Source organism: Nelumbo nucifera, chromosome 8 (assembly GCF_055504915.1).
Source record: "Nelumbo nucifera cultivar China Antique chromosome 8, China Antique-T2T, whole genome shotgun sequence".
NCBI classification, from domain to species: domain Eukaryota; kingdom Viridiplantae; phylum Streptophyta; class Magnoliopsida; order Proteales; family Nelumbonaceae; genus Nelumbo; species Nelumbo nucifera.
The window spans coordinates 23,797,774-23,811,318 of record NC_142656.1 but is presented as its reverse complement, the minus strand read 5'-3'; the positions used below and the strand labels follow the sequence as shown (position 1 = coordinate 23,811,318).

At 38.9% G+C, this 13,545-nt stretch overlaps 1 protein-coding gene and 1 long non-coding RNA gene across 2 annotated transcripts; one reads left to right on the top strand and one right to left on the bottom strand.

The window, feature by feature from the left end:
- The first annotated feature begins 1,298 nt into the window (after window positions 1-1,298).
- On the top strand, window positions 1,299-10,898 carry LOC104609159 (uncharacterized). The gene is made up of 2 exons (XM_010275396.3): window positions 1,299-3,837; window positions 4,407-10,898. Exons 1-2 carry the CDS (start codon window positions 1,299-1,301, stop codon window positions 4,823-4,825), a joined length of 2,958 nt encoding a protein of 985 aa, XP_010273698.1. The 3' UTR covers window positions 4,826-10,898.
- On the bottom strand, window positions 3,214-13,345 carry LOC104609160 (uncharacterized). The gene is made up of 2 exons (XR_016079810.1): window positions 12,300-13,345; window positions 3,214-3,695 (listed from the first exon to the last, which is right to left on the bottom strand). It is a non-coding gene; the product is annotated as an uncharacterized LOC104609160 (long non-coding RNA).
- Window positions 13,346-13,545: the final 200 nt, after the last annotated feature.

Here is a 13,545-nt window from a genome sequence, read left to right as displayed (position 1 = left end):
GAAAAAAGGCAGAGAAGATATTTATTTATAACAGAGAATTTCGCATGTAGGGTTATTTGTCTTTTTCGTGAAGTACTTCTTTGACTTCTAATAAGGGGATGTGCCAGTTTATCAAAAAAATGAAGAGAAAGAGACGGAGAGGGAGAGAGAGAGAGAGAGAGAGAGAATGGCATGCTTTCACTTTTAGAACTAAAATATATACTTTGAATTTGGCTAGCATTAGGGAGCCATGGAACCAGGAAAAAGAGCACTTAGTTTATAGTGTTCTAGGGTGCACTAAGACATCAAGTTATTCAAATGATAAAATATTTTGAATCTGTCAAGTCTTTGTCTTAGTTTACTACTCTGAAAACCCACATTTTTTCCAATATGGGGTTTTTATAAATTTAAGGTTCTTATAAACATTCCATAACAACTCTTATATTAACCAATAGAAAAGCAGAAAAGACTACAAAAGTAAACTACCTGTAAGAGGTCTCGTCAATATATCATATTACTGAATAAAATAATTCAAAATCTTCTCTTTTTCACCTTTTCTGTTTTAATTCTTAAATAGAGAAGTGGAGATAATCTAGTTCTCCACTTAGTGCCAGAAGCAAGAAACAAACCGAGATATAATTGCTGCCTAGCGTGACCTACCCATATAACCACTGGAGTATTCTACTTCAGTAGACGGATTACTAAAAGATGGTTAACATATAATGAGTCATCAGTTAATATGGTATTATGAAGTTGGAACCCCCCCTCCCCTGCGCCCAATGCACATACACGTGAAGGTAAAAAAGAACAGGTAATTACAGTAAAAATGGACCAAAACGATTCACCAATGCCAATAGTTTCAATCAGTGATCTTAGATGATCATGGATTCTGCATACATAGGCCAAACAAAAAGGAAAAAAAGATTCTGAGAAACAGAATAATTGTAAAGTGACGTCTCTTATTCTCTTCATCTTTGAATTTTTTTTCCAAATACAGAGATAGGAGGAGATGGGTGGGAATTATGTTAAACACAATGGACATGTTGGGCACCAACTTCACAGGTGTTGCTAACAGATGAGTAGAACTTATTAGCTTTATGTCCCACTAGTCCAATTGCCCATGGCACCAGTAGATTTCTAATGTTTAATCATCAACTTCAGAGATATCTCTTTTTCATTTGTCTGTTTCTTAATCCTCATTCTCTCTTTTCTTCTCGTCTACCTTTTGTTCTTTAATAAACATGTAAGTTTTGCACTTCTTCAACCTTTGGTCATTGTACTTAGAGACTTCCATTACTCATAGTAAGGCAATCATCAGAATGGATCTTTGGACCATGGTCAGTGCCATTCTACTCCTTACATTACCATTCACTGTTGGTTCTCTTCAAGATCACCCCAAAAAGCATGGAATTAACACAGACCGATCAGGACTCTTGGCATTTAAGCAAGGCATATTGTTTGATCCTCAGAAGGCCCTTGATAATTGGAGAGAGACAATTGATGTTTGCCGATGGAAAGGAGTGTCTTGCAGTTCAAATGGAGAAAGAGTAACTGGCCTTTATCTCAAAAGTAGATATCTCCAAGGAACAATATCACCATTTCTATCAAATCTCTCATCCCTTCTGCAGCTTGATCTCTCAGAAAATTTGCTTCGAGGACCAATTCCTTCTGAGTTTGGAGCTCTAGCTAGCCTAGAGGCACTTAGTTTACGTGCAAATCAACTTCAACATCAAGTTCCAGAGAATTTTGGCTTGCTCAAACACCTTCGGTTCATTGACCTGAGCAAGAACCAACTAGAAGGCCGGATTCCAGCCTCCCTTTTCTACAACTGCACTGAGCTAGAGTACGTGGACCTCTCTGATAACTTGTTCATTGGTTTCATCCCTTCACAGATAGGAAATCATCTTCCTTATCTTGAAACTTTCCGACTTTATCTGAACCAATTGAGTGGGATAATTCCCACTTCTCTCTCAAACTCATCCTATATGGTTGAGCTTGATCTCGAATACAATTTTCTCACTGGTAGATTGCCAACAGAGATCATGAAGAAAATGCCTCTATTGGAGATATTATATCTGTCAGGTAACCTTCTAAAGAGTGATGATGATAATACAAACCTGAGCCCTTTCTTTGCTGCCATTTCAAATTTGACCCATCTAAGGGAGCTTGAGATAGCAGGAAACAACCTTGGAGGTGAACTTCCATCAATAAATTGCTTGCTTTTCACCAATCTCTCAGAGCTTCATCTCGAAGATAATCTAATATATGGTTCAATTCCACCAAGTATAGCTGGCCTCTCTAAACTAACCTTGTTAAATTTATCCAGCAATCTTCTGAATGGAACCATTCCCTCTGAGTTAGGTCTTCTCCCCAAGTTAGAAAGACTGATTTTATCTAATAATTCGCTAAGTGGTCAAATTCCAGATCTTCTTGGTGAACTCAGTCACCTGGGCCTCTTAGATTTGTCAAGAAACAAACTGTCTGGACCAATTCCAGCCTCACTAGTAAATCTTACTCAGCTTAGGATATTAATCCTCTATGAAAACCTTCTATCAGGAGCCATACCAGCAACCATTGGAGGGTGTATAAATCTACAGATCCTTGACTTGTCACATAACAAGTTAACTGGAACCATACCATCAGATATTGCAGGATTAAGTGATATGGGAATATACTTCAACCTTTCTAACAATTTCCTTAATGGAGAACTTCCAATGGAGATTGGAAAAATGGACAAGGTTCGAGCCATTGATCTGTCATCAAACAATTTCAGCGGTGCAATTCCTACTACTCTGGCAAGCTGTGGTGCTGTTGAAGTGATCAACTTTTCTCACAATTCTCTTCAAGGTCGGATTCCTCCATCCTTGGGTAATCTTCTAAACCTCCAGTCCTTGGATATCTCACACAATCTACTTTCTGGTGAGATTCCAGGTGAACTGAGTAAATCCGGCAGTTTAGTCCAACTAAATCTCTCATTCAATAACTTCAATGGTTCAATCCCAAGTGGAGGTCTCTTTAATTATTTAACATTTGAATCATTAAAGGGCAATCCAAATCTCTGTTGGTCATTAGCAGAAATTCACTGCCAGTCTGGGGATAGATCTGCACTACATTCTCACAAATTCCTGATTATGGTTGCCAGCTGCCTCTCTGCAACAGTTTTTGTTCTTACGCTTGCTTGTGGGTTATTAGGATACAAATTTAAAAAAAAATTCGAATTTAGAAGGATTGGTGTTTCAAGTAAGTCTTTTATTGCATTAAGATCTAGCCACTCAAGAATCACTTATAGAGAACTAATTGACGCAACAGGAGGGTTTGAGCAAAACAGATTGATTGGGTCTGGTAGCTTTGGACATGTTTACAGAGGGGTTCTAAGAGATAAAACTGTGGTTGCCATCAAGGTTTTACAGCTGCAAACTGGAAATTCCACCAAGAGCTTTGACCGAGAATGTCAGGTTCTGAAACAAATTCGGCACCGAAACCTGATGAGGATTATTACAGCCTGCAGTCTCCCAGAGTTTAAGGCATTGGTTCTACCTTTCATGGCCAATGGAAGCCTAGAGAGCCATCTTTACCCACAGACAAAGAGCTTTGGTTCTTTGAGCTTGATTACACGAGTGAATATCTGCAGTGACATAGCTGAGGGGCTTGCTTACTTGCACCACCATTCTCCAGTTAAGGTCATCCATTGTGACTTGAAGCCTAGTAACATCCTCCTAAACAATGAAATGAATGCACTTGTATCAGATTTTGGCATTGCAAGGTTGATTATGAGAGTTGGTGAGGCAAATGTAACAAGAAACACCAATAGTTCAACAGCCAACTTACTATGCGGCTCAATTGGATACATTGCTCCAGGTACCATTCTCTTTCAACTATAGAACCTCTATTGAACTTGATTTTTGTACAGGCCTTCAAAAAATATGATGATGTGTAGCTTTATGCATATAAGACATTATTAGTAATTCAATTAATCTGAATGAAAAAAGTGATTGGGAGGTTTTGTTTATTCATGTTAGAGCACACCCCCTAACTTGTTGGATGTTAGCTCAATTTTCATATAGTTTTTGCATATATTTAAATTTGAAGCAACTCAATTGGGTTGAGGATGATTAGATGACAATTCAAACCCAACTAAAATACCAGAACATTTAGACTTGGCAAAACTCAAATTAAGCATCAACTGAAGTTAGTATTCTCAATCTCATAAAATTATGCTGGGCGAGGTTAGTTGTACTTTTCCCCAATCCATGCTCAACCTGTCTAGAAAACAACCCAAAGTTTTCTTGGCATATATATATATATAAATATATATATACACACACACACACACATATATTATACATATACATGTACAACTTTCAAAATTCAGAGAACTTTCCCTCTCTTGATTTAAGAATTCTTTTGCACATTTTATGTCACTCCAGAATATGGACTGGGAAAAAATGCATCCACAAAGGGTGATGTCTACAGCTTTGGAATCCTTGTGATGGAAATTGTGACCAGAAAGAGACCTACAGATAACATGTTCAATGAGGATATGAGCTTGCCTATGTGGGTGAAGAGACATTGTCATGGACATTTGGATAAAATTATCGATCCATCTCTTCTAAAAGATGTAAGGATTCAGAGTCCTGAAATTAGAAACATTTGGGAAATTGCAATCATTGAGTTAATTGAACTAGGCCTTCAATGCACTCAAGAGGCTCCTTCAACCAGGCCCACTATGATTGATGCTGCCGATGACCTTGGTCGACTGAAAAGGTATCTCTCTGGTGACACAACCTCAACTTTTGCATCCTCATTGGGAACATCATCTTCTACTATCACAGGACAAAATAAATAAAACCTCGAAATGTCTAAATTTTACATGATAATTAGAAAGAAATAAAATTACTCAAAAGGGCTCAGAAAGTTTGTTTAATAAGAACTGCCCAAAGTCCTTCTCACATCTCATGTAAAAGTGGAAGACTTTTCAATTTGTTTTGAAGAAAAATCCTGGTTGAAGCTCTATTCCACCTTTAAAATATGCTGGATATAACAGAATGCCAACCAAAATAATGCAGCACTATAAAGACTGGCATAACAAAGGAAACAAGTTTTGCAGTTTACATTGCAACCAAATCTTTCCAAGATTAAGAACAGAGTCAGAAATTCTTTAGGTCCTTATGACACATGTAGCTGTTAAGACTTCACCTGCTAAAGATACTTAGTCCAGATATTTGGAACCAAGGATGCAGCTATGGACTGTCATTGCCTCACGTTGAGAGATCATGTTATCTAATAAAGGATGTCATTATGTATTGTGCAAGGGTAACTCCTTGAAATATAAAAGAGGTTATCTAACAAAAAGGTTTTCTGTTACCTTTGGAGTGTTTACCTCTCTCTTTTTCTTCTCCTGAATTGTGTTTTAGTTTCTATCTGTGCATGTGCATGCGTGTGTGTGTGAGAGAGAGAGAAAGAAAGACAAAAAACCAATATATTTCTATAAATCTTTACCATCATTATTTTCTTAAGTAAATATAATCAAATTGCTAGATGAGTTTTTATTCTTTCTTATGATTAGGTAAGAGGGATGTGACTGCCAAAGTTCACATCAAAAAAAGTCTTTAGCAGCATTACTTCTCGGTACTATACATCAAATTATATGCCACTATAGATTTATAGCAATGTATTCGCAGCATATCACTTTGCACCATTGAGAACTGTGTCGATATAAGCCATAGCGGTATATAATAAAATACCACTATTGACAACTCAATAACGGTGTTTATTTAGTCAAAAGTGGTATATCTATATGCCACTATAAACATAGAAAAACAACATTTATGTCTTTTGCGGCAATTAGAAATGCCACCATAGATATAACAATATAGCAGCAATAAGTAAATGACGCTATTGAGTTACAATTATAGAGATATTGTGGCGATTATATGCACCACTATAGCTCGCTCCGCTTGCTCACCTCCGACAAGACCCCCCCCCCCCTTTCAACTAATGTTATGCATCTTTACTCTTAATATAAAAATTTTTTACTAAAAATAAAGAAAAAATGAGATCCCCCCTTCCTCTTCATCCTCCTCCTAACCCCCTCCTTGTGTTCAGGAGGCTTACGCCTCTTGCATTCTGAACTACGCCTCATGCCTCTAGGTAGTTGAAAGCCTCGCGTCATGCCTCCACATTTTAAAACATTGGTGATACCTATAGCAGCATTTATATGCAATATTACAACTGTAGAGAACACTGATGTGGCCCCACTGCAGTGGTCCCCACTGTGTTCGTAGGACAGCATGTGTAGTTATTTGTTTCAGTTATAGTAGTGTCAGTTTGAGTCAGTTTGTTAATTCAGTTGTTATTTATTTCAGCTTTTATTTACTTTATTTATTATGTAAGTACTAAGGGCAGATGTGTCCTTTCCATTATGTACTAAACATAACCTATAAATAATAAGAAAGTGGCGGCGGCAGATCTGTTAGAATCTGTCCCTCCTTTCACCCACTTGTGTTCTCCTGTTTCTCTTCTATTCTCTCTCCTTTCTCTCACTTTTCTTCTGTTTTGTAAACCTAAAACCTATTAGGATTCAAGACTGATTACAATCTTGATCTTCTACTTGGTATCAGAGCCTATCTAGGGCTTCTCATGTGTGTCTAGTCCAGCCGACCACATGAGGACTAGCTAGGGCTGGAAGCTTTGAAGAAGTATTCAGTGGCTGAGTCTTGGAGATTACCAGGAGAGGTTCGCAGCAGTTGAAGACTTGCCGCGGCTTGCAGAGAGTTGGTAATCAGGAAGAAGCAGCGAAGGTTAGGGTTCAGGTAACCCTAGAAGACAGTAAACCGAAGTACATAAGTAAGTTTTTTTTTATTGAGTTTCAGAGACTGCAATCAGTCGAGATAGGTTGGACCTATCTAGGAGGGGCCGAACTGTGTTCAAGTTTGTTTCTAGGGTTTGACTTGCCGAACTGTGTTTAAGTTTGTTTCTAGGGTTTGACTGTTGGGCCGAACCCCCCCCCCTCTCAGAGGTGATTAATTTTTAGGGTTTCATATTGCCCTACGACAAGTCCCACTTGTGCGGACTGCTTGGAGAGTGCAGCTGAGCACTTATTTCAGACCTACAGTTGAAACCCTAATCTTGCTCTCGCAGCAGTGGGCCCCACAGTAGTGATTTCAGAAAATAGCATCTCAGATTGGCAGGCTGCCTGGTACTATGCATGCTGATTGATTTCAGATCAGATTTGAGTTGAGTCTTTGCATATACTGTGATAGGCGGTTGGTTTCATATCAAATTTCGGATCAGATCAGATTTGTGTTGGTTTCGGATCAGATTTCAGACCTGCTTGTTTGACTCTGTTTTCTGGTATAGTGGCTCTAACAGTTTGTAGCCACTGAATCTTGATCAAAGATGGAGTTTAAGGGTCAGGGAGAAAGTAGTTTTGGAAACCACAGTTATGGTAGTGTATCTGAAACCGGGTTTTAAATTACAACTATGAGATTTGATGGGTCAAATTATTTGGAGTGGGCTCAATCAGCCATGATGGCCATTGGAGGAAGGGGAAAACTGGGTTACCTCTTAGGAGATGTGAAAGAACCTTCCAAGGAGGACCCAACATACACCAAGTGGGTTCAAGAGAACTATTTGGTTATGGCATGGTTGTGTAATTCTATGCAGCCACATATCAGCCGAATTACTTGTGGGCAAAGACAGCCAAAGAGATATGGGATGTTGTTAAAGAAACCTATTCCCAACCCCTTAATGTTGCCAGAGCTTATGAACTGAAGTGTGAGGTGAACAGCCTTAAACAAGGAGAGAAGCCAATTTCTGTCTACTTCTCTACCTTGAAATCCTTGTGGCATGAGATTGACCATCTAGAGACCCTTGAGTGGGAGAGTCCCAAAGATGCACAGACTCACAGAAAGCAAGTCGAGACGAATAGGGTATTTGAGTTTCTGGCTGGTTTGAATTCAGATTATGACATTGTGCGACAACAGATATTGACAAGAGATAGTGTGACCCTTTCTCAAGCATACTCCCTGGTGCATAGTGAAGAGACCAGGAGGAAAGTCATGATGCAGCCTCAGCCCTCTTTCTCAGCCTTGACAGCTATTAAACCTAAGCCAAGGGGTGACTCAGAAAGGGACCGAAAGAAGGAAGATAAACGGGATCTGGTATGTGAACATTGCAAGAAACCCAAGCACACAAAAGATACTTGTTGGAAGCTACATCCTCACTTGGTCCCAGCAAAACTAAGAAATAAGAAGGGTAATGCTCATGTGGCCGTGAACACTGATTCAGCATCCTCATCAGGCACATCCCTAGAGACTTTAGCTGCTGTTCGGGCTGCCCTCGTACAATTGGAAAAGGAAGTTGGAGTTCAACTCAGCCATCTCAGTCACCATCAGCTCCTGCCATATCTGCATTTGCACATTCAGGTACTCGAGCCTCAGCTTACCATGCTTCAGCTCCAGGTAATACTAACCACTACTGGGTAATAGATTCAGGTGCATCTGACCATATGACTAGCTTGCCATCTTTGTTCACTTCTTATCACTTGTCCTCTGGCCGAGATAGAGTACCCATTGTTGATGGCTCTCTTGTTCCCATTTCGGGCAAGGGGGACATCAAGCTATCGAATACTATCTCTTTATCTTTTATCTTGCATGTTCCTAAGCTTGATACTAGCCTACTTTCAGTTAGTAGTATTACCAAACACATGAACTGTTCAGTAACATTTTTCCCTGACCAATGTGTTTTTCAGGATTTGGAGACGAGGAAGGTGATTGGGACTGGTCGTGAGACGAACGGGATCTATCTACTTGGAGAGAGTTCTCGTCGGGAGGAGTCAGTGGATAAGAAGTCTTTTGTTTCCCAGTCTGTGAATTCGATTATGCTTTGGCATAACCGATTAGGTCATTTGTCTTTTAAGTCTTTGAAGAGTCTATTTCTTGCTTTATTTGAGTCTATTGAGTTATCAAAGTTGAGGTGTGAGAGTTGTGAGTTTGCCAAACATTGTAGATAGAACCTCTTATTCTTTAAGTAATAAAAGGAGTAATTCCTCTTTTGATATTGTGCATACTGATGTTTGGGGGCCATATCATATCTCTTCTATGGGTGGGTACAGATATTTTCTACTGTTTGTTGATGACCATACCCGTTTTTCTTGGGTCTATCTTATGCGTTCTCGGGATGAGGTTCCTACTTTGACCCAAAACTTCCATCAGATGGTTCTCACTCAGTTTGGGACCAAAATCAAAGTCCTTAGATCTGATAATGCAAAGGAATACTTTGCTCAGCCATTGACCTCCTACCTTCTTAGCGATGGAGTTATTCACCAGAGCACTTGCCCTTATACACCACAGTAGAACGGCGTTGCCGAAAGGAAGAATAGGCATATCTTGGAGGTGGCTAGAAGCATTATGTTTACCTCCAATGTACCTATTCGCTTATGGGGTGATGCTATCCTCACGGCAATTTATCTCATTAATTGAGTTCCTTCCCGGGTTCTTGATATGAGAACCCTCTTTTCCCTTCTATACCCAGACGAGGAGTTGTTCATTGTTCCCCTTAAAACCTTTGGTTATACCTGTTTCATTCAGCTTTTCGGGCCTCATCATTTCAAGTTTGAACCCAATGCCTCCAAATGCATTTTCCTTGGTTATGCACAAACTCAAAAGGGTTATTGCTGCTATGATCCGGTTTCAGGGAAACGGTTTGTCTCCATGGATGTCACCTTCTTTGAGGAGACACCCTATTATCCTAGGGTTTCTCCTCAGGGGGAGAGCAGTGAGAGGGGCTGTTTTGAGTTTCTTTCCTCAGGGGGAGAGCAGTGAGAGTGGAAGTGGGGCTGGTAGAAGTGGGGTTGTTCCTTTACCTATTCCACTGGATAATGAAGGTTGTAGTGGTGAGGTGGTCAGAGGGAGCCGGAGTTGAGAGTCTATCACAGGCGATGCAGGCAGGTTGATCCTAGTCATCAGCAGTCCCGGCCAGCTCCAGTTCCTTCTGCGGCTCCAGATCCAGAGCCTACTGAGATACCTCTCACTGTTGCCACTTCCCCTCTTGTGGATGACCTTGATCTCCCTATTGCCATTCGCAAAGGGAAACGACATTGCACCACTTCTACAGCTCACAGCATCTCACAGTTCTTATCCTATGATCGTCTGTCTCCATCTTACCGGTCCTATCTCACTTCCATTGTCGATGTCCCTATTCCAAGAACAGTGCAAGAAGCCTTATCAGTTCCAGAATGGAAAGATGCAATGCAAGTCGAAATGGATGCCCTGTTGAAGAATAATACTTGGGCACTGGATGACCCACCAAAAGGAAAGAAACCGGTGGGATGCAGATGGGTGTTCACTGTGAAGCATAATGCTGATGGCTCTATTGAAAGGTACAAAGCCTGGCTGGTTGCAAAGGGGTTCACTCAGACTTATGGTATAGACTATTTGGAGACCTTTGCCCCAGTAGCCAAGATGACCACCATCCGAGTTCTGTTATCCCTTGCAGCAAATCATTCTTGGCCCCTGTTTCAGATGGATGTTAAAAATGCCTTTCTGAATGGAGACTTACAGGAAGAGGTTTACATGCAGTTGCCTCCTGGATTCTATGATACAAAGACAAGTAAGAAGGTTTGCCGACTGAACAAGGCATTGTATGGTTTGAAGCAGTCACCTAGAGTCTGGTTTGATAGGTTCAGATTAGCCCTTGGAAAGTTTGGTTATGTACAGGCCCAGTCATATCATACACTGTTTATCAAGAGGGTGGAGTCCTCTCTGACACTACTTGCAGTATATGTTGATGATATTATGGTGACAGGAAATGAAAGTCATGAGATTGAGTCCCTCAAACAGCTCCTTCATCAAGAGTTTGAGGTGAAAAATCTTGGTGCACTACGGTACTTTTTGGGTATTTATTCACATACATAAGATTAAAGGAAATTAAGGAACATAAAGTACAGAAGATAAAGGAAGTTGTGAAGTTGGACTGATACTTGCAATTCCAGAAATTGGGGATGTGCATCCTTTGGGAAGGATGGCATGTTGTGTAGAAGAAGGTAAAGAACGAAACTGGGTAAAAGCAGATGGAGTACTTGTCATGTGGTCGGTAGCTCCCGAGTCATTGACCCATGGAGATGTGGTAGAAAGAAGGCAAGTGGAGCTAGTACCTGATGTTTAAGCAAGAGTAGAAGTGGATGAAGATGTAGCTGCAATCAATCTATTATACTCTTCCTTTGAGATGGTCATAGTTTTCCCATCTAGCTGATTATTAGTAGCAATAGTCTGTAAAGATGTATTAGTCATTCCATCATGATAAATGGTTTGATTTTCATAACTCCTCGTTTTCTTCAACAAACAGAAATACTTGAGTGTATGGCCCTCATGATGGCAGTGTGAACAAAATCGAACTCCATACAAGTCTCTACAGTATGCAATGATGTAACCTTCTAACACACAGTGAGTGCAAAATCTAGTAGTTGTATTCCATCCACGACCACAACCACCTCTACCTCCAATATCACCTCTCCCACCATATGATCCAAATGGGCCACGTCCTCCCCATGTACACATCAACCACCACTTCCAGAAGTAACAAGGGCAGCACGATCAGATAAAGGAATAGATTCAGATAACCTAGCCCTTTGAAGTCTACAGAACACAACCTCTAAATCAGGTAATTATGGACTCCCAAGAATTTGGACTCGTACTAATATATATTCAAGTTTAATGACTGAGAGAAATTTAGTAAAACTTAACTCTTTCCTCTACTTTTCCATAATTGTGATATCACTAGTGACAGGCTAGTAAATGTTTAATTCTTCACAAATATTCACCATATCAGAATAATAATTTTCAAGAGACTTACCTCCCGGCTGTAAACTTATAAATGATTGAAACAACTGATATATCCGCGTGATATTATTGCTACCCGAATACATCCTCTTCACTTGATCCCAAATCTGTTTAGACGTATCCAGAAAAATAAGTGTGCTGATGATTTTGGTCTTTATGGAATTCCACAACCAAGTCTTAATTTGTGCATCTTGTTGTATCCACTTGAGTACTTTGAGTTTTCAGTCCCTGGTTTATTATCAGTAAGATACTTAAGTTTTCCATTGGCTGTGAGAGAAACTTCTATAGATTTAGCCCAAGTAGCATAGTTTCCACTTCCATTCAACTTAATGGTGGTTAACATAAAGTTTGTAGGTATCATAACAGTTGCCTTAGACTCCATTGTATCTTACTTAACTTCAATCAAAGTTACACACACTTCCAAAGGTTATTTTGACCTAACAAAACTGCTGAAAGAAAATAAGGGATGAAAATACCAACCTTGTCACTCTCACAATTATAAAAAGACAGCACCTTTCACTTCACGATTTGAAATACTTGTCTTGGCATCACTATTCAATCAGCTCACAACTTGTACACAGTCCAGATTCAGTTTTTCCATTGAAACGATGGATTCCCTCTTGGTTTGATTCCACTAGAGGGTCACGCACATCACCAGTCACTTTCCACAGCAGCTGTGATGGTATAGACCATCACAAATCACCCAGAAATCTATCTGGTTTCAACTCCAATCACTAACAATAGTTGCAGCACGCTTAGAAGAGAAAAAAAAAAATCAATCAATTAGGGAGGAAAGAAGAAAAAAATCCCTAATCACTTCACCTGCTCCGATACCATGAAAAACATGGTAATCACTGTCAATCAGTAATGAGGCAGCAACCAGAAATAAAAGAAAAGAAAAAAAGGAGAACGTATAGAATGAAGAGGAAGAGAAAGAGAACGGAGAAGACTGAAAGAAGACAACTACATCAAAACTGAATAGAGAATAGTCTAGAAGTCCTCAGCCCACTACTTATATTAGTGTAAATAAAATGTGCTTACAAAAATACCCCTGTTTATGATAAATTTTGGACAGGAGTGCCCTTACTAAAAGAATGGAAATACTAAGCTATCCTACTGCTCCAAATATTATTCCCCTCAACAAACTCTCATTTTTTTATTGAATCCTATATTTAAGATATTTATTTCATAAAATAAAAACAAATAAATTCTATCAATTAGATCTACATCCAATACTTTTAATAATATAAAATAAATGATTTTTAAAATTTACGCAAAAATGGAACTGTTTTTCCATCGTGGTGGCAAGTAAACATTTCAATTATCCAAGTCAAGTGGGCTAGTCCATGACATCATAATTAAATAAAAATCTTTTAAAATATAAAAAAAAAATATAGAAAATTTGGGCACATCTCTAATGTTATATATATATAGATAGATAGATAGATAGATAGATAGATAGATAGATACTAATCACATTAAAGAAAAAGTTTGATAAATAATAATTATTCTTATTGATTTTGGAATAAAATATAAATTTAAAACCAATACAACCCTTGATATCATAATTAAAATGGAATGATATAAAAATACAAAAGCATTATGTAATAATACAAAAAAATTGTAAACAAGATTTAGGCACCTATCTAATATTTTATATTAATCATATTAAAGAAAAATAAGTGTGATAAATAAATAAAAATTAAAATAAGTGTCATATGTGTCA